This window comes from Muntiacus reevesi, chromosome 2 (genome assembly GCF_963930625.1).
Source record: "Muntiacus reevesi chromosome 2, mMunRee1.1, whole genome shotgun sequence".
NCBI classification, from domain to species: Eukaryota; Metazoa; Chordata; class Mammalia; order Artiodactyla; family Cervidae; genus Muntiacus; species Muntiacus reevesi.
The window spans coordinates 276550515-276569201 of NC_089250.1; the positions used below are offsets into that span (position 1 = coordinate 276550515).

An 18687-nucleotide genomic window follows, 5' to 3' on the forward strand; every position below is an offset into this window, starting at 1 on the left:
GGAGACAGAGTAGCAGATACACTCCCCCCCTTAGAGATGTTCCTGCGTCTTGTAAGCATGTATTAAAAAGCAAATGGAAAATGCACAATTGGGTGAGTTTTAAGACCGCCCAACACAGTTGCAAGAGTCACTTATTCACACTTGAAACTCATATTTCATCAGAATAACCACACACAGTAGCACTGGGTTCTTCTTACCTGAATCCGCTCTCCTGGGAAGGCAGTTAACTGGAGCTTAACAGGCTGGGGTTCACACAGAGCCTGACTCACCTGGGAAGGGAAATCCCCAGCTCCAGCCCACTCTCGCTGTGCTGTCCCCTTCAAGGGGGAGAGAAACATGGAAACACAGGAGGTTCACAGACCAGAGGCACACTCAGCGACTGACTGAGACCTCATTGTAGGAGGTGGAATCTCCCCTCTCCCCGAGGAAGGAGATAGAGGGGCCCCCGGGCTGGAGAGCTGGTGTTCGTCAAGTGGAGTAAAACTGAAGGTTTATTCTCCTGCACACCCTCAAAGGACGAAGCTAGTGGCAGAAGCTGAGTCCTACTGGGGTAAAGAGATACTGTGCCCACGCCTGAGGTCAAGGAAGACTTCCCTGTCTGTACAAGAGAAGGAAGGCTTCCCAGGGGTCAAAAAGGGAGGGGGGCTCCACCCCATAATAAGGGTGGACATGCTCCCACAGGCCTCTGCGGTGTGATCCATCTTAGCAAAACGTTGCCCATGCATGTTGGGGAGGGTTCAGGGATCAGTCAAGTGTCAAGAGAGAGACAAGGGAATTGGCCAAAGGTAAACAAAGGCAATAGTATATTATGAAATCATACAGTAACCATAGCAATTGTTTCGAGTTTAGACCAATAGAAGTTTGGTTTGTTTTTGTGGAGTTTTTAAAGATCTACTGACAAGTGTCCTTTTTGCTAGTAAATCCCATCATTCGGTAATCTCAGAGATCATTCCTTATTTCAAAGAGAAAAATTCCACTATAGTTTAATGCCATTGTCTCTGAGTGACCTCCCATTATAGAGACCAAAGATCAGCAAACTTTTTCTGTTAAGGGACAGATAGTGGTATTTTAGGTTTTGTAGGTCCAGATGCAACTGAGCAACTCCATGTGTTTATGCAGCTGGGAAGGCAGCCACGGACAATATATTAACAGGTGAGCATAGCTGTGTTTACAATAAAACAGTATTTCTAAACACAGATGGCATATGTGCACACCATCATTCACAGCAGCATTGTTCCCAGTAACCAGCAAGGCGAAGCAGCCCACAGGTCCATCAGTGGATGAGTGGATAGGCAAAGTGTCATCCTATATTGGCAGGAATAGTATTCATCTGTGAAAAGGAAATATGCAGCATATCTGACATATGCTACAACACAAACAGACCTTGAAAACATGCTGAATGAAGCAAGCCAGGCACAGATGGAAAAACAGTATATGATTCCACTTATCAAAGTTACTGGAGTAGGCAAATTCATTGAACCAGAAAGTAGAATAGAGGTTACCACTGACTGAGGGCAAGAGGGGTTGTTGTTTAATGAGTAGCAAGGGTCTGTAGGGATGATGAAATTTTGGGAATAAATGGTGATAGGAGTTATACACGGGATTCCTGGTGGCTCAGATGGTAAAGGGTCTGCCTGCAATGCAGGAGACCTGGATTCTATCACCAGGTTTCAAAGATCCCTTGGAGAGTGAAATGGCAACCACTCCATTCACATCACTAAAGGTTTAACAGACGCTCTTTTTACCCACTACAATGCATCCACATAACAAGGCACATTGAAAGGCAAAAACAAACCAAATACCCCTAAAACCCAAACAGTTTGAAGACACAGAGTGAGCATCAGATGCAGACATGGAAGGAATGCTGGGATGGTCAGACCTGGAACATGAGTCAGCTATAATCACTGTGCTGAGGGCTCTAGTGGATAAAGCAGACACTGCAGGAACAGCTGGGCAACAAAAGCAGGAAAGGGGAATTCTAAGGAAGAACGAGGAAGAAATGCTGGAGACCAAAACACTGTCCCAGAAATTCAAGACTGACTTTGAAGGGCTTCTTACTAAATCGGAGGACGCTGATGGGGAAGAAATCTCAGAGGGAGATTTACAGTGCATTCACGGCTCTGCTCCCACTCAGATACACAACCCAGCACATTCGCACTGTCCACCCGTCCTTCCAGGGCGCGGACGGGGCAGCTCAGGACGAGGCCAGGGAGTACCTGTCCTGCCCAAGGTGCTGACAGCACAGCTCTGAGTGCCTCTCCTCCTCGAGAGCCTGCTCTCCCGTTTCCTGCCCTGAGACTGAACACAAGGGCGCACTCACCTGCCTGCACTTGGCTCCACACGCTGTGCAGGAAAGTGTCAGTCAGGACGGGCCCCAGTTATAGGGACAGGGTCCCTGGGCCCGATCTCCCCACAGAGGAGCCATTATCATGTCATCTGGAGTGGAGGTGACACTGTCTGCATGGAGAGTCTGGGGCGTCTCCAGGGAGGAACAGATCTTATCCCCAGTGCTCATCACCCTCACCCACGCCTGGGGACTAGTGACGACTCCTGGCAATTATTGAGAAGGTCCACAAGGGCAGCTGAGCAGAGGGCAGGCAGAGTTCTCTGTGTTCCCTGTGGGAGATCCCAAGTTTAGAGTGAAAGTCATAATGGGGAGGGACACTCACAGTGCACCAGGGCTCCCTTCACTGTTTCCTGCTGGGCATTTTCCTTCATGGTCTCACTTTTCCAAACTGATCCAAAGTGTGTTCTCACTGATCATCGCATGTGATCTGGAGGCTGGGCTTTCCCCTGAGCTTAAGTTCCACAGCCCATTCTATTTATGGTCTCAGGTCTGTTTAATCTGGAAAACGCCCCCTTTGAAGCCAGAGTTTCCCTCGTCAGAATCCTCAGGTCTCCCTTGTGTCCACATGACTCTGGAAGGACTTAGTCATTTGTTCTAAGTCACCCATGGAGCCCCGTCCTTGAGCCTCTCATTGGACCTCCAGTTGTACATGTGTTATGGGCCATTACTGCTGGAAAGAAGATTTCTGGACTCTGATGAGGAAAAACAGAGAAGTAATATTAGACTGTATGCTGCAGTCCATGGGTCACAGAGTCGAACTTGACTTAGTGGCTGAACAACAGCGTTAGAATACATTAAATTGATCATGGCAATCATCAGTTGATAGCTGTGAAAGGTTGTTGCTGAATGATAAGATGCCAGGATTCTTGGCCTCCAGAGGAGACGAATTCAGTCTGGGGCCAAAGATGAGGCTGGATCGCTCAGAGCTTTTGTGTAATAAAGTTTTATTCAAGTATAAAGGAGATAGAGAAAGCTGCTGACACAGGCATCAAAAGGGGGCAGAAAGAGTACCCACCTGCTAGTCTTCAGCTGGATGTTATAGAGTCCCTAGCAGTCTGTTAATTAAAAGAAAGGAATGTCTTAAAACTCAGAATGGCCTCTCATCCATAAGTTGTATTTTGTGATAATCCTGGCACCAGATGATTCATCCCAGGCCATAAAACGACTGACTTGAATCTTGTAGAAGGGCAGATTACCATACAAATAGTTTCATTTACATAGACTGGGGAACACTATCTGAGTATAACATACTGGTTTGTCAAGTAGGTTCTGAGCCATTTGGTGGAACCCACTTGAAGACAGAGTCTGGGGAAAAATGCATAGCACATTAACATAGCTGAAGACAAAGATTTCCATACGAAAAATGTTTTGGTTAACTCAAGGTTTGAGAATAGTTAGCTTCAAGTGAAATCAGGTGTCATGGCAACACAGTACTTTAAGAGAAACCTCAAAAGAATAAAATACTTAGGAGTATATCTACCTAAAGAAACAAAAGACCTATACACAGAAAACTATAAAACGTTGATGAAAGAAATCAAAGAGGACACAAACAGATGGAGAAATATACTATATTCATGGTTTGGAAGAATCAATACTGTCAAAATGGCTATACTACCCAAAGCAATCTATAGATTCAATGCAATCCCTATCAAGCTATCAATGGTATTTTTCACAGAACTAGAACAAATATTTTCACAATTTGTATGGAAATACAAAAAACCTCAAATAGCCAAAGTAATCTTGAGAAAGACAATGGAATTGGAGGAATCAACTGCCTGACTCAGACTATACTACAAAGCCACAGTCATCAAGACAGTATGGTACTGGCACAAAGACAGAAATATAGATCAATGGAACAGAATAGAAAGCCCAGAGATTAATCCACGAACCTATGGACACCTTATCTTTGACAAAGGAGGCAAGGATATACAATGGAAAAAAGACAACCTCTTTAACAAGTGGTGCTGGGAAAACTGGTCAACCACTTGTAAAAGAATGAAACTAGAACACTTTCTAACACCATACACAAAAATAAACTCAAAATGGATTAAAGATCTAAATGTAAGACCAGAAACTATAAAACTCCTACAGGAGAACATAGGCAAAACACTCTTCGACATAAATCACAGCAGGATCCTCTATGACCCACCTCCCAGAATATTGGAAATAAAAGCAAAATTAAAATAAATGGGACCTAATGAAACTTAAAAGCTTTTGCACAACAAAGGACACTATAAGCAATGTGAAAAGACAGCCCTCAGATTGGGAGAAAATAATAGCAGACGAAGCAACAGACAAAGGATTAATCTCAAAAATATACAAGCAACTCCTGCAGCTCAATTCCAGAAAAATAAATGACCCAATCAAAAAATGGGCAAAATAACTAAACAGAGATTTCTCCAAAGAAGACATACAGATGGCTAACAAGCACATGAAAAGATGCTCAACATCACTCATTATCAGAGAAATGCAAATCAAAACCACAATGAGGTACCATTACACTCCAGTCAGGATGGCTGCTTTCCAAAAGTCTACAGGCAATAAATGCTGGAGAGGGTGTGGAGAAAAGGGAACCCTCTTACACTGTTGGTGAGAATGCAAACTAGTACAGCCACTATGGAGAACAGTGTGGAGATTTCTTAAAAAACTGGAAATAGAACTGCCATATGACCCAGCAATCCCACTCCTGGGCATACACACCAAGGAAACCAGATCATGTGCACCACAATGTTCATCGCAGCAGTGTTTATAAAAGCCAGGACATGGAAGCAACCGAGATGTCCATCAGCAGATGAATGGATAAGGAAGCTGTGGTACATATACACCATGGAATATTACTCAGCCATTAAAAGGAATTCATTTGACTCAGTTCTAATGAGGTGGATGAAACTGGAGCCCATTATACAGAGTGAAGTATGCCAGAAAGATAAAGACCATTACAGTGTACTAACACATATAGATGGAATTTAGAAAGATGGTAATGATAACCCTATATGCAAAACAGAAAAAGAGACACAGAAGTACAGAACAGACTTTTGGACTCTGTGGGAGAAGGCGAGGGTGGGATGTTTCAAGAGAACAGCATCGAAACATGTATATTATCTAGGATGAAAGAGATCACCAGCCCAGGTTGGACGCATGAGACAAGTGCTCGAACCTGGTGCACTGGGAAGATCCAGAGGGATCGGGTAGAGAGGGAGGTGAGAAGGGGGATCGGGATGGGGAATACATGTAAATCCATGGCTGATTCATGTCAATGTATGGCAAAAACCACTACAATATTGTAAAGTAATTAGCCTTCAACTAATAAAAATAAATGAAAAAATAAATAAATAAGAGAAACCTCCTTTTACATTTGTATAGAGAAGGGAAAATATCACTAGTTTGTTACCTCCTGCCACTTAACAGATAAAAATGTCTGACACTTGCAGCCTATTTCCTCCATTTGGAGATGCCTGGCCTTCCTGCCTGTTACCCTCTCACTTGGATCTTGGGTACCAGTTCCCTCAGCTGGAAAATAGCCCTGAGTTCATCCTTCTGAAGCCCAGAGAGCAGAAGAGGGTACAATCAATCGTCCCCACTGGGCTCCTTCTGCAGGGAGTTGATGCACTGTGGCCAGCGGACTTGTCCACAGTTCAGGTACATGGGTTTGAGAGGAGAAGGCAGGCAGATAAGACGGCTATGTCTGCTGAACACATGCATGATTTAGTTGTGCATATGACTGAACGTGTGGGCTGATGACTCCTCCTCGGAAGCTGTCCCACACATTTAAACACAGAACCTACTGTGTGCCATCCCCAGGACTAGGTAACGAAGGCTCAAACAGTAACACTCACAGTCCTGGTCCTGAGATATGTGATGCTGGTTACACAAAGACCATGGTCATCATCAGATTCTTCACTCAGCTGGTGAAAGGGTCTTGATTTCACTGTCTATTAAGGTAGCTCCAGTCACACATGGCTACTGAGCCCCTGAAACAGGCTCGTCTGAGAGATGCTCTGATTGTAAACACACACTGGACGTCAAGCGTCTCTTAAGACAGAGAGACAGTAAGCTACTTTTTAAGAACTTTTCAGAAATGATTATAGCTTGTGCTCAGTCGCTCACTCGTGTCCGACTCGTTGTGACCCATGGACTGCCACCTGCCAGGTTCCTCTGTCCATGGGATTCTCCAGGCAAGAACACTGTAGCAGGTTGCCATGCCCTCCTCCAGGGAATCTTCCTGACCCAGCAATCGAGCCTCCTTCTCTTGTGTCTCCTGTGTTGCAGGCAGATTCTTTACTACCTGAGCTATCAGGCAAGTCCCCTGATAGTCCTTAATAAAACCTCCCTTATTCCAGAAATAAGTCAGCATTTGATGGGATTTAGGCGGTGGGATGTAAATAAGGGGGAAATAGGAACCATATTCATAAAATCCCCTTGCAGGGGAGCTGAGTGGCAGTGGGGGCACGTGGAGGCCACAGGCGAACCTAGTGGACTTGAGGTGGGTCCACCTCATGGAATTTCTTTTTCACGTCTCCCATTTCTCCAAAAGACAGATTTGAGAGACATGGTCTGCAGTATGGAGGCGTTTGTTAATTCAGCAAGTATTCCTGAGGTCAGTTCAGTGCTGGGCAGTGTGTGTCCATTTCAGGGCACTGGACACAGTACTCTGTCCTGAGAGAAGTCAACTGACCCTGGCAGGCTCTTCTTCACTTCCTTTATCATCACAGCTTCACAGTGTATGCAAGATTGTGACTTTCCCCATTGACTTCATCAACCTCTCAGGTCATGCCAGGCCTCCTGTCATGGCCAGGAGGGTCCTGCTGGGGTCAGAAGGCTCAGCAACACGCAGTAGAAACGGTTTAAAACATGATATGCATTAAAGGAAAAAGAGCCCTGGATGCTGATTTTCCTCAAAATTGTCCAGTTGACACAAACAATGTCAAAATAGAGACACTGAATATACACCTGTATGGTGGTGATTTGACGTGTCCCAGAATAATCTTGGAATAGTAAGGTATCTTTTTCTTCTTTTTGCATCTTCTCTTCTGTAAATGAACAACAAGCAACTGCATTCCAGTCCTTCCCATCCTCTGAGTTGTAGAAAACATAAGGAGACTTTTCAGAGGTCTCTGGATGAGGGGGTTAACTCTGGAAGTCAAGACAGAGGAAGGGATTCCCGTGGACACGGGAAAGGATGGGCTTGGATACTGTAGTGACTCAGGCTCAGAACTCGATGTGGCCAGGCTCAGAGGCCCGGGCCGGAAGGACTGGCTACATTGGCAACATCTCCGCCTAACCCTGTGATGAGGAGGGGGCCTGCACCCGCCTGTCCTGATGTGACTGTGTGGATGGGGTCACAATTCAATTCAGACCCTCAGTTGTTTCCAACTCTTTGCGACCCCTTGAACCGCAGCATGGCAGGCCTCCCTGTCCAACCCCAACTCCCAGAGTCCACCCAAACTCCTGTCCATCGAATCAGTGATGCCATCCAACCATCTCATCCTCTGTTGTCCCCTTCTCCTCCTGCCCACAATCCCTCCCAGCATCAGGGTCTTTTCAAATGAGTCAGCTCTTCACATCAGGTGGACAAATTATTTGAGCTTCAGCTTCAATATCAGTCCTTCCAATGAATATTCAGGACTGATTTCCTTTAGGATGGACTGGTTGGATCTCCTTGCTGTCCAAGGAACTCTCAAGCATCTTCTCCAACACCACAGTTCAAAAGCATCAATTCTTCAGCGCTCAACTTTCTTTGCAGTCTAACTCTCACATCCATACATGACCACTGGAAAACCCATAGCCTTGACTAGACGACCTTTGTTGGCAAAGTAATGTCTCTGCTTTTTAATATGCTATCTAGGTTGGTCATAACTTTCCTTCCAAGGAGCAAGGGTCTTTTAATTTCATGGCTGCAATCACCATCTGCAGTGATTTTGGAGCCCAAAAAAACAAAGTCTGACACTGTTTCCGCTGTCTCCCCATCTATTTCCCATGAAGTGATGGGTTTGGATGCCGTGATCTTAGTTTTCTGAATGTTGAGCTTTAAGCCAACTTTTTCACTCTCTTCTTTCACTTTCCTCAAGAGGCTCTTTAGTTCTTCACTTTCTACCATAAGGGTGGTGTCATCTGTATATCTGTGGTTACTGATCTTTCTCCGGGAAATCTTGATTCCAGTCTGTGCTTCCTCCAGCCCAGAATTTCTCATGATGTCCTCTGCATTTAACTTAAATAAGCAGGGTGACAATATACAGCCTTGACATACTACTTTTCCTATTTGGAACCAGTCTGTTGTTCCATGTCCAGTTCTACTGTTGCTTCCTGACCTGCATATAGATTTCTCAGGAGGCAGGTCAGGTGGTCTGGTATTCCCATCTCTTTCAGAATTTTCCACAGTTTATTGTGATCCACACAGTCAAAGGCTTTGGGATAGTCAATAAAGCAGAAATAGTTGTTTCTCTAGAACTCTCTTGCTTTTTTGATGAACCAGCAAATGTTGGCAATTTGATCTCTGATTGCTCTGCCTTTCATAAAACCAGCTTGAATATCTGCAAGTTCACGGCTCATGTATTGCCATATAGTTGTTCATAATAGTCTCTTATAATCCTTTGTATTTCTGCATTGTCTGTAGTAACCTCTCCTTTTTCATTTCGAATTTTATTGATTTGATTCTTCTTTTTTTCTTGATGAGTCTGGCTAAAGGCTTGTCAATTTTGTTTATCTTTGCAAAGAACCATCTTTTAGTTTTATTAATTTTTACCATTGTTTCTTTCATTTCTTTTTCATTTATTTCTGCTAGGATCTTTATAATTTGTTTCCTTCTGTTAATTTGCAGGGTATTTTTGTTCTTCTTTTTCAGTTGTTTTAGGTGTTAAGTTAGGTTGTCTGTTTAATGCTTTTCTTGTTTCATGAGATAGGATTGTATTGCTATAAACTTCCTTCTTAGGACTGCTTTTGCTGCATCGCATAGGTTTTGAGTTGTCATGTTTTCATTTTCATTTGTTGTTAGAATTTTTTTTTTTTATTTTCCTTTAGATTTCTTCCATAACCTGATGGTTATTCAGAAATGTATTGCTTAATCTCCACGTGTTTGTGTTTTTTTTAGAGTTTTTTTTTCTTGTAATTGATATCGACTCTCATAGCATTGTGGTTCGAAAAAATGCTCGCTATAATTTCAATTATCTTAAATTTACTGAGGTTTAACTTGTGACCCAAGATGTGGTCTATCCTGGAGAATGTTCCATGTGCACTTGAGAAGAACGTGTATTCTTCTGCATTTGGATGGACTGTCCTGGAGATATCAATGAGAACCATCTCATCTACTGTATCATTTAAGACTTCTCCTCCTGCCCACAATCCTTCCCAGCATCAGGGTCTTTTCAAATGAGTCAGCACTTTGCAGCAGGTGGCCAAAGTATTGGAGTTTCAGCTTCAGCATCAGTCCTTCCAATGAACACACAGGACTGATCTCCTTTAGGATGGACTGGTTGGATCTCCTTGCAGTCCAAGGGACTCTCAAGGGTCTTCTCCAACACCACAGTTCAAAAGCATCAATTCTTCTGTGTTCAGCTTTCTTTATAGTCCAACTCTCACATCCATACATGACTACTGGAAAAACCATAGCTTTGACTAGATAGACCTTATTGGCAAAGTAATGTCTCTGCTTTTTAATATGCTGTCCAGGTTGGTCATAACTTTCCTTCCAAGGAGTAAGCGTCTTTTAATATCAGGCTGTAGTCACCATCAGAAGTGATCTTGGAGCTCAAAAAAATTAACTCTGCCACTGTTTCCACTGTTTTCCCATCTATTTGCCATGACGTGATGGGAGCGGATGACATGATCTTAGTTTTCTGAATGTTGAACTTTATTTTCTTTTTCCATTTATTTTTACTCATTGGAGGCTGAATATTGAGCTTTAAAACACCTCTCTGCTCCCTAAGTCGCCCCGTCGTCCAGTCAGAGTCCAGGTGGGGACACGCAGAGTGAGGCAGGGTCAGCACGTGTCCTGCCCAAGGTCGGCGCCCAGACACCACTCCACGGTCCTCTCCAAGACTTCCTCTCTCCTGTCTGTTTCCTGCCCTGAGACTGAACATGAAAGCGCACACCCGCCTGGACCTGGCTCCGGGGCTCTGTGCAGGGAACTTTGACCAGGGTGGGCCAGGGGCTGGTGAGTCCACAATTACAGGGATGGGGTCCCCAGACCTGCTGTCCCCCCAAATGCCACCTCGCCCGCAGTGGCTGGGTCTGCCCGCTGTCTGCACAGCGAGCCTGGAGCGTGTCCTGGGAGGAGCCGGTTTTATCCCTCGTGCTGTTCATCCCCCTCGGGTGATTAAGCAATTAAAGATCCTCACTGCACAGCCAGACCGCAGGTGAAAACACTCCTGTGTCCTCTGTGGAAAATCAGAGTTGAGACCATAACTGGGCATTAAAGGGGCAGGCGAAGGTGCACCAGTCACTTCCTGTGCCTTCTGGGCGTGCTCCTCGGGGCGGCGTCATCTCGTCATCGTCACAGCCCTGAGCTCCATCCTGGGAAGGGGTCGGGCTACAGTGACATCATGCTCCCTGGTTCCTGCTCTTTACTGCTGGAGCTCTTTTTCTAATCTGGAAAGCAGCCCATTTTGCAGCCATCATTCCCACCTCAAAATGCTGTGGATCCCTGATGCCCCCAGGCCTCCACGGGAGGATGATGCCTTTTATTGGGACAGTTATTTGAGAGCTTCCTAGGGACGCAGTCACACCTGTTTTCACATTGTCTATGGGCAGTGTCTACCTGCAAAGGCGGCCTTAATAGGTGTGGCAGAGACCACACAGCCCGTAACTCTAAAACATCTACTCGCTGATGCTTTATAAAAATCTGCCTCATGTGGCTTTTGATGGCCAAGTTGAAGATCTCTCTTGGTAAATGTCACGTTGCACTTGAAAATATGTGTTGCTCTTCTGTCACTCCATCATCTCTGACTCTTTGTGACCCCATGGACTGCAGCACAGCAGGCATCCCTGTCCTTCACCATCTCCTGGAGTTTGCTCAAACTCATGTCCATTGAGTCACTGATGCCATTCAACCACCTCATGCTCTGTCGCGCCCTTGTCCCCCTGCCCTCAGCAAATATGTGGGTTGTTTTCAAATATCTTTTTTTTTCATTTATTTTTATTAGTTGGAAGCTAATAACTTTATAATATTGTAGTGGTTTTTGTCATACATTGACATGAATCAGCCATGGATTTACATGTATTCCCCATCCCGATCCCCCTTCTCACCTCCCTCTCCACCCGATGCTCTGTGTCTTCCCAGTGCACCAGGCCCGAGCACATGTCTCATGCATCCAGCCTGGGCTGGTAATCTGTTTCACCCTAGATAATATACATGTTTTGATGCTGTTCTCTCAAAACATCCCACACTCGCCTTCTCCCACAGAGTCCAAAAGTCTGTTCTGTACATCTGTGTCTCCTTTTCTGTTTTCATAGACGGTTATCATTACCATCTTTCTAAATTCCATATATATGTGTTAGTATACTGTAATGGTCTTTATCTTTCTGGCTTACTTCACTCTGTATAATGTGCTCCAGTTTCATCCATCTCATTAGAACTGAGTCAAATGAATTCTTTTTAATGGCTGAGTAATATTCCATGGTGTATATGTACCACAGCTTCCTTATCCATTCGCCTGCTCATGGAATCTAGGTTGATTCCATGTCCTGGCTATTATAAACAGTGCTGCGATGAACATTGGGGTGCACGTGTCTCTTTCAGATCTGGTTTCCTCGGTGTGTATGCCCAGGAGTGGGCTTGCTGGGTCATATGGCAGTTCTAATTCCAGTTTTTTAAGAAATCTCCACACTGTTCTCCATAGTGGCTGTACTAGTTTGCATTCTCACCAATAGTGTAAGAGGGTTCCCTTTTCTCCACACCCTCTCCAGCATTAATTTCCTGTAGACTTTTGGACAGCAGCCATCCTGACTGGAGTGTAATGGTACCTCATTGTGGTTTTGATTTGCATTTCTCTGATAATGAGTGATGTTGAGCATCTTTTCATGTGTCTGTTAGCCATCTGTATGTCTTCTTTGGAGAAATGTCTGTTTAGTTCTTTGGCCCAGCTTTTGATTGGGTCATTTATTTTTCTGGAATTGAGCTGCAGGAGTTGCTTGTATATTTTTGAGATTAATCCTTTCTGTGTTGCTTTGTTTGCTATTATTTTCTCCCAATCTGAGGGTTGTCTTTTCACCTTGCTTATAGTGTCCTTTGTTGTGCAAAAGCTTTTAAGTTTCATTATGTCCCATTTGTTTAATATTGCTTTTATTTCCAATATTCTGGGAGGTGGGTCATAGAGGATCCTCCTGTGATTTATGTCGGAGAGTGTTTTGCCTATGTTCTCCTGTAGGAGTTTTATAGTTTCTGGTCTTACATTTAGATCTTTAATCCATTTTGAGTTTATTTTTGTGTGTGGTGTTAGAAAGTGTTCTAGTTTCATTCTTTTACAAGTGGCTGACCAGTTTTCCCAGCACCACTTGTGAAAGAGGTTGTCTTTTATCCATTGTATATCCTTGCTTCCTTTGTCGAAGATGAGGTGTCTATAGGTTTGTGGATCTATCTCTGGGCTTTCTATTCTGTTCCATTGATCTATATTTCTGTCTTTGTGCCAGTACCATACTGTCTTGATGACTGTGGCTTTGTAGTATATTCTGAAGTCAGGCAGGTTGATTCCACCAGTTCCATTCTTCTTTCTCAAGATTACTTTGGCTATTTGAGGTTTTTTGTATTTCCATACAAATTGTGAAATTATTTGTTCTAGTTCTGTGATAAGTACCATTGGTAGCTTGATAGGGATTGCATTGAATCTATAGATTGCTTTGGGTAGAATAGCCATTTTGACAATATTGATTCTTCCAATCCATGAACACGGTGTGTTTCTCCATCTGTTTGTGTCCTCTTTGATTTCCTTCATCAGTGTTCTATAGTTTTCTATGTATAGTTCTTTTGTTTCTTTAGGCAGATATACTCCTAAGTATTTTATTCTTTTTGTTGCAGTGCTGAATGGTATTGTTTCCTTAATTTCTCTTTCTGTTTTCTCATTGTTAGTGTATAGGAATGCAAGGGATTTCTGTGTGTTAATTTTATATCCTGCAACTTTACTATATTGGTTGATTTGCTCTAGTAATTTTCTGGTAGAGTCTTTAGGGTTTTCTATGTAGAGGATCATGTCATCTGCGAACAGCAAGAGTTTCTCTTCTTCTTTTCCTATCTGGATTCCTTTTACTTCTTTTTCTGCTCTGATTGCTGTAGCCAAAACTTCCAAAACTATGTTGAATAGTAGTGGTGAGAGTGGGCACCCTTGTCTTTCAAATATCTTTTGACCTTGATTTCTAACATAACTCCACAGTGGTGAGAGAACAGACTCTGTATGATGTCACTATCTTTAGACCATGACATTCTTGCACCTTGTTTTATGTGGCAGGATTTATTCCAGTGCCTCCTGGTGTACAGTCTATGGGAACTTGAATTGAATTTGTACCCTGTTTCTGTGTGAAAATTATGTAAACCTTAGTTATGTTGAATTGGCTCACAGTGCTCTTCGGATCTACTCTGTAGTTCTACTTCTTTGTATATTCATTCTATCAATTTTTGATATTGAAACTCCAAATAAAAAATCTTAATTTATCCACTTAAAAATAATTGTGATATATAGTGGCACTATGTGTAACCTTGTTCTTTACTTTCCAGGTCTCCTCTAAATGTGTTGTCCTACTCTCATCATTTACAAATATATATGTATATTGAAAGAGATTTGCCTCAAGCACCTCCTTGTATATAGTGCTCCTACTGCCCAACACCAACCCCATGTGACGATCCAAAATGCCCCCGTCCATGAGCCAACCACACATCCCCATGGGAGTCCAACAGGCTTTCCACTGAGAAGTTGTTCTTTTTGCTCCCTTATGTTTCTTCCTGGGTATGTGTTCATGTCTTCATATCGATTAGGGCTGACTCAGACTCTTTTCAAGTCACCATTTAGGATCAGGAACTGTCAACACCCAAGGTCCTGTCCACTGTCACTTTTCAGGTCAAGGACCCCAAACCCCACACTATAGGCATCTTCTTCACTTTTACTGCAAAGTCGCAAATAGCTTGGTCATTTTACTTCTGTGATTCCACTTCTTCCCCAAACAAGAACTTTCTTCGGGAAACTTACTTAGACCCAGTGTAGGTGAAACTTAATATACAGAAAAATGGGTATAATTGGGGCAGAATCTTCCTATTCACAGTAGCTATTCTCCTTATATGAAGGTATTCATTTTTTCTCTTCAGTTATGTTTTGGGTTGGCTAAGAAGTCTGTTTGGGTTTTTCCAAAAGATGTATGGAAAAACCTGAATGAGCTTTTTGGCCAACTCAACTATATAGACAAAGAAGATAGGCAGGATGGTTAGGCATTGAGTTAATAAGCATCTAAGCCACCTTTGAGCAGATGATACACAGACTGAGGTGGATATGGTCCAGGTTTCTGACTGTTGGTGGAACATTTATAAGCACAGAAGAGGGGAAGGGTAGGATAAGCCCTAGAGTTCAGTTTTTAATTGGAGGAGTCATGACTAACTCATGTTTTTGCTGTTCAGTTGGTCAGTTGTGTTCGACTCTTTTGCGACCACATGGACTGTAGCCCGTCAAGCTCCTCCGCCCATGGGATTTCCCAGGCAAGAATATGGGAGTGGGCTTCCATTTCCTTCTCCAGGGGATCTTCCTGACCCAGGGATTGAACCTGAGTCTCTTGCATTGGTAGGCAGTTCTTTAACACTGAGCCACCAGGGAAGCCCAGTAACAAGTTGCTGATCATCACAACGTTTGTGTAGATTGAGTTAGAAATGTGCTGGCTTTTTTAAGCAAGCAAGGTGACTCTGCTACGTGACTTGGGATGAAACCCACTGCCAGCTTGCTTAATTCAACCCAGTCCTACTGATGTTCTTTGGGTGCTAGCTACGCCCCCAGGAGGCTGTGTGGGCTGTGGTTATCCACCCCAGATGATACAGGACAAGCGATGGCTGAAAACTGATTGACAACCAGGATTCTGAACACTTCAGCCGCTACTCAACACGTGTCTCCTCTCCTGCTCTGGACTCAGAGGGAGCTTTAAGCGCCCTGTGTGTCCATCGAGAGGTGAATGGATAAAGAAGTTGTGGTGTCTGTGGGTGTGTGTGTGTGTGTGTGTGATGGAATATTACTCAGCGATGAAAGGAGGACATGAGTCACTCCTAGTGAAGTGAATGAACCTACAGCCTGTCACAGAGTGAGGTGAGTCAGAAAGAGCCAAGGATCATATATTCTCGCGTATATATGGAACCTACAAAGGTGGTACTGATGAACCTACCTGGAGGGCAGGAATAGCGATGCAGATGCAGAGAACAGACTTGTGGCCACAGCGGGGCAAGGAGAGCGTGGGATGGCTTGAGGGAGTAGCACTGAAACATATACACTGAGGTATGTCACACAGAGAGCCAGGGGGCGTCTGAGGGAACAAGCGAGGAGCTCAACCCAGTGCTCCCTGAGGGGTGGGGGGCGGGAGGGAGGGACACGTGTATGCCTGTGGCCCTTCACGTCGATGGATGGCAGAAGCCGCCACAATATTGTAAAGCGGATATCCTCCACATGAAAACAAGCAAAGAGCCCTTCAGCGTCCGGTCTCTCCTCAGGCTTTCGGAGGCTGCTGGGGCCCCGCTGCTTTAGGAGTCTATCTGGCGTGAGTGGAAATGAACGAGGGAAAGAACGAGTGACGGCTCGCACGCATGGGTGAAGGGAGATCTCTTGCTCCAACAGACGCCTGCCAGTAGCCGCTGAAGGCGGAAAGGAGGCCAGGCGGACGCTTTGACTCGGGAGGGCGCTGGGGCGGGAGCGGAGGAGGCGCGCCGGGACGGCGGCCGCACGCGGGCCCGGTCTCAGGACGTCTCCCCGCGGAGCACTCGCTGACCGATCGCAGGGCCCGTGGTCCGCGGAGCGTGGAGACGCCTGCCAGGCGCCGTGACGGGGCTGGGACCGGCAGACGCGGCGTGCGCCCCCAGCAGGCAGCCTGAGAACGCCTCAGAGCCTTTCTTTCTTTCTAAAGGGATCCCCCTCCGCCCCGTGTGGACCATTTCTAAGTCCTTTCTGAATTTCTATCAGTATTGCTTCCGTCTTACGTGTTTCACTTTTGTCCGGGAGGCCTGTGGGGTCTTATCTCCCCGACTGGGGCTGGAACCCGCGGCCCCTGCGATGGAAGGCGAAGTCCTAACCAACCACCGGGAAACCGGGGAAGCCCAGCGACTTGACTGGTTCAGGAAGCTTTACTGAGATGTCACTGACACGGAAAATATGTGCGAGTGAGGCGTGCAGCATGGCACTAGGATACGGGAATATACTGTGAAATTATTACCACAGGAAGGTTGACAACTCCATCCTCTCACAGAATTAAGGTTTCTCCCAGCTGGAGGTGATAACAGGGAAGATGTACTCTCTCACTGACTTTCTGTCATACGGTGAGTGTATAGTGCAGGACTGTTAGGTCCCGGCCCCAGGCGGTGCATCAGACCCTCAGAACTTATTCATTTTATAACTGTAGCTCAGGGCCCGTTGACCAACAACTCCTCACTGCCCTGACCTCCCGGCCCCTGGAAACCACTATAAACTCTCTGTTCCATGAGTTCGGCTTTTTCAGATTCCACGGACAGAAGCTGTCACACAGTACTTTTCTTTCTCTGTGCTGTTTATCTCAATTAGCATAGTGTTCTTGAGGTCTAACCATGTTGCTGCAAATAGCATTATTTCACTCTTTTTTATGGCTACGTAATACTCCATCCCTGCAGGAGGAAACAGAAACCGACTCCAATACTCTTGCCTGTAGAATCCTGATGGACAGAGGAGCCTGGCAAGCTGCACCCCATGAGGTTGCAGAGTTGGACACGACTGAGCGACTCAGCGCAGCACACTGCTGACTTCAACAGAAGCAACTTCTAGTTTTAAAATGAGCAAGTCACCGACATATAGTGTACAAGTGGTTCAAGAATTACATATACTTCACACGACGAGAAGTGGTAAGAGAATCAATCTTCAAAGTTTTCACAATAAAAAAGTTCCATCAGTACAGTACAGTGTGGAGGTGGGTAGATGTTAACTACACTTATTGAACTCATCATCTGTAACGTATACAAATATTCAATCATAATGTTGTAAGTACTGAAGTGATGTAATGTCACACTTATTATACTTTAATAAAAATAGCCACTCAATACTTAAAGAACAGAATTAGTTATTATTGAAGGCATCTACTAGATATTTATCACATTAAACATTATTTCTATTGACTCCAGAGCATATCCTAGGCATTCTAGGATCCCTTAGGAGCAGAAGCAAAGAGGAAACAATGGGAAAACATGAGGCCAAGATATCAGAAGTCTGTATCAACCAGAGATGAAACTCTAAAACAACAGTGATATAAAAAGAAAAAGTGGAATTCAGTATGTAAATGATGACAAAGGTGACTACCAGCATTAGGATGGTGTGGGCAGCTCTGGTCTCCGGGGGGTATCTGTGATGTCCAGAGCGGCTGTGAATATACTGAACCCTCTGGTGGTGTCTGAGCAGGAGAAGCACCATGGAGCCACTGGACCAGACCATGAGGGTAAGAAACACGGCATCAGAGACTGACCACAGGTACACAAAGCCTGCATTAGGAGCTGAGGGGGAACAGAACCACTTGCCCAAAGTATAAGTATAGTTGTGTGTGTCCCGAGGACCAGTGATTTTCAAAGGAACAAAGATGTACGTTAAGAGGTTGAGCATCCAGCAGGTGCAGCAGGAAGGACCAATGACCTTGGGGGCCCTTCCTCTGAGCATTATCCACTCTGCTCTCCTGGGGGTGAGAGTGAAGGCCTGATAGGTGCTCAGGATGCAGGTGGAGCAGAGGGCGGTGCTGAGAGCCACCCTCTGGATGTAATACAGTAATTTACACCCAAGGCTGGAGAGGGGGCTTCTCAAAAGGAAGCCTGTCATTATATGGGGAATTCCAGAGGACAGAAGAAACAAAAGATTGGACAGGGCCACGTGGGTGAGAATCGTGTCTGCGGGTCTCTGCTTGTGGCCAAGCAAGACTGGAGAGATGCTGCGGGAGAAAAGGATGGCATTGCCCAGAGCCCCAGCCACCGCCTGGAACAGAAAGATGGCTTTCACAGCCGCCTCCCCTGCGTGTCTCAGGGCATCTTTGTGAAAAGACATGGAGAAGACGTCAGAGTGGCCTGGAGTGGAAAGGGGGCTGTGTGGGTGTCGACATATGCAGTCTTCTCACAGAACCAACACTGGGAAAGAATTCCTGCTTTCTGCTCTTCCAAGAAGGGAGAC

At 45.0% G+C, this 18687-nt stretch overlaps 1 protein-coding gene across 1 annotated transcript in view; it reads right to left on the reverse strand.

Annotated features, from left to right (window-relative positions):
* LOC136157659 (cationic amino acid transporter 3-like) overlaps nucleotides 1–18687 on the reverse strand; it is a 72827-nt gene that overhangs the window by 45658 nt on the left and 8482 nt on the right. The window contains 1 exon segment of the mRNA XM_065919475.1: nucleotides 16102–16344. Coding sequence (XP_065775547.1) covers nucleotides 16102–16344 — 243 coding nt within the window.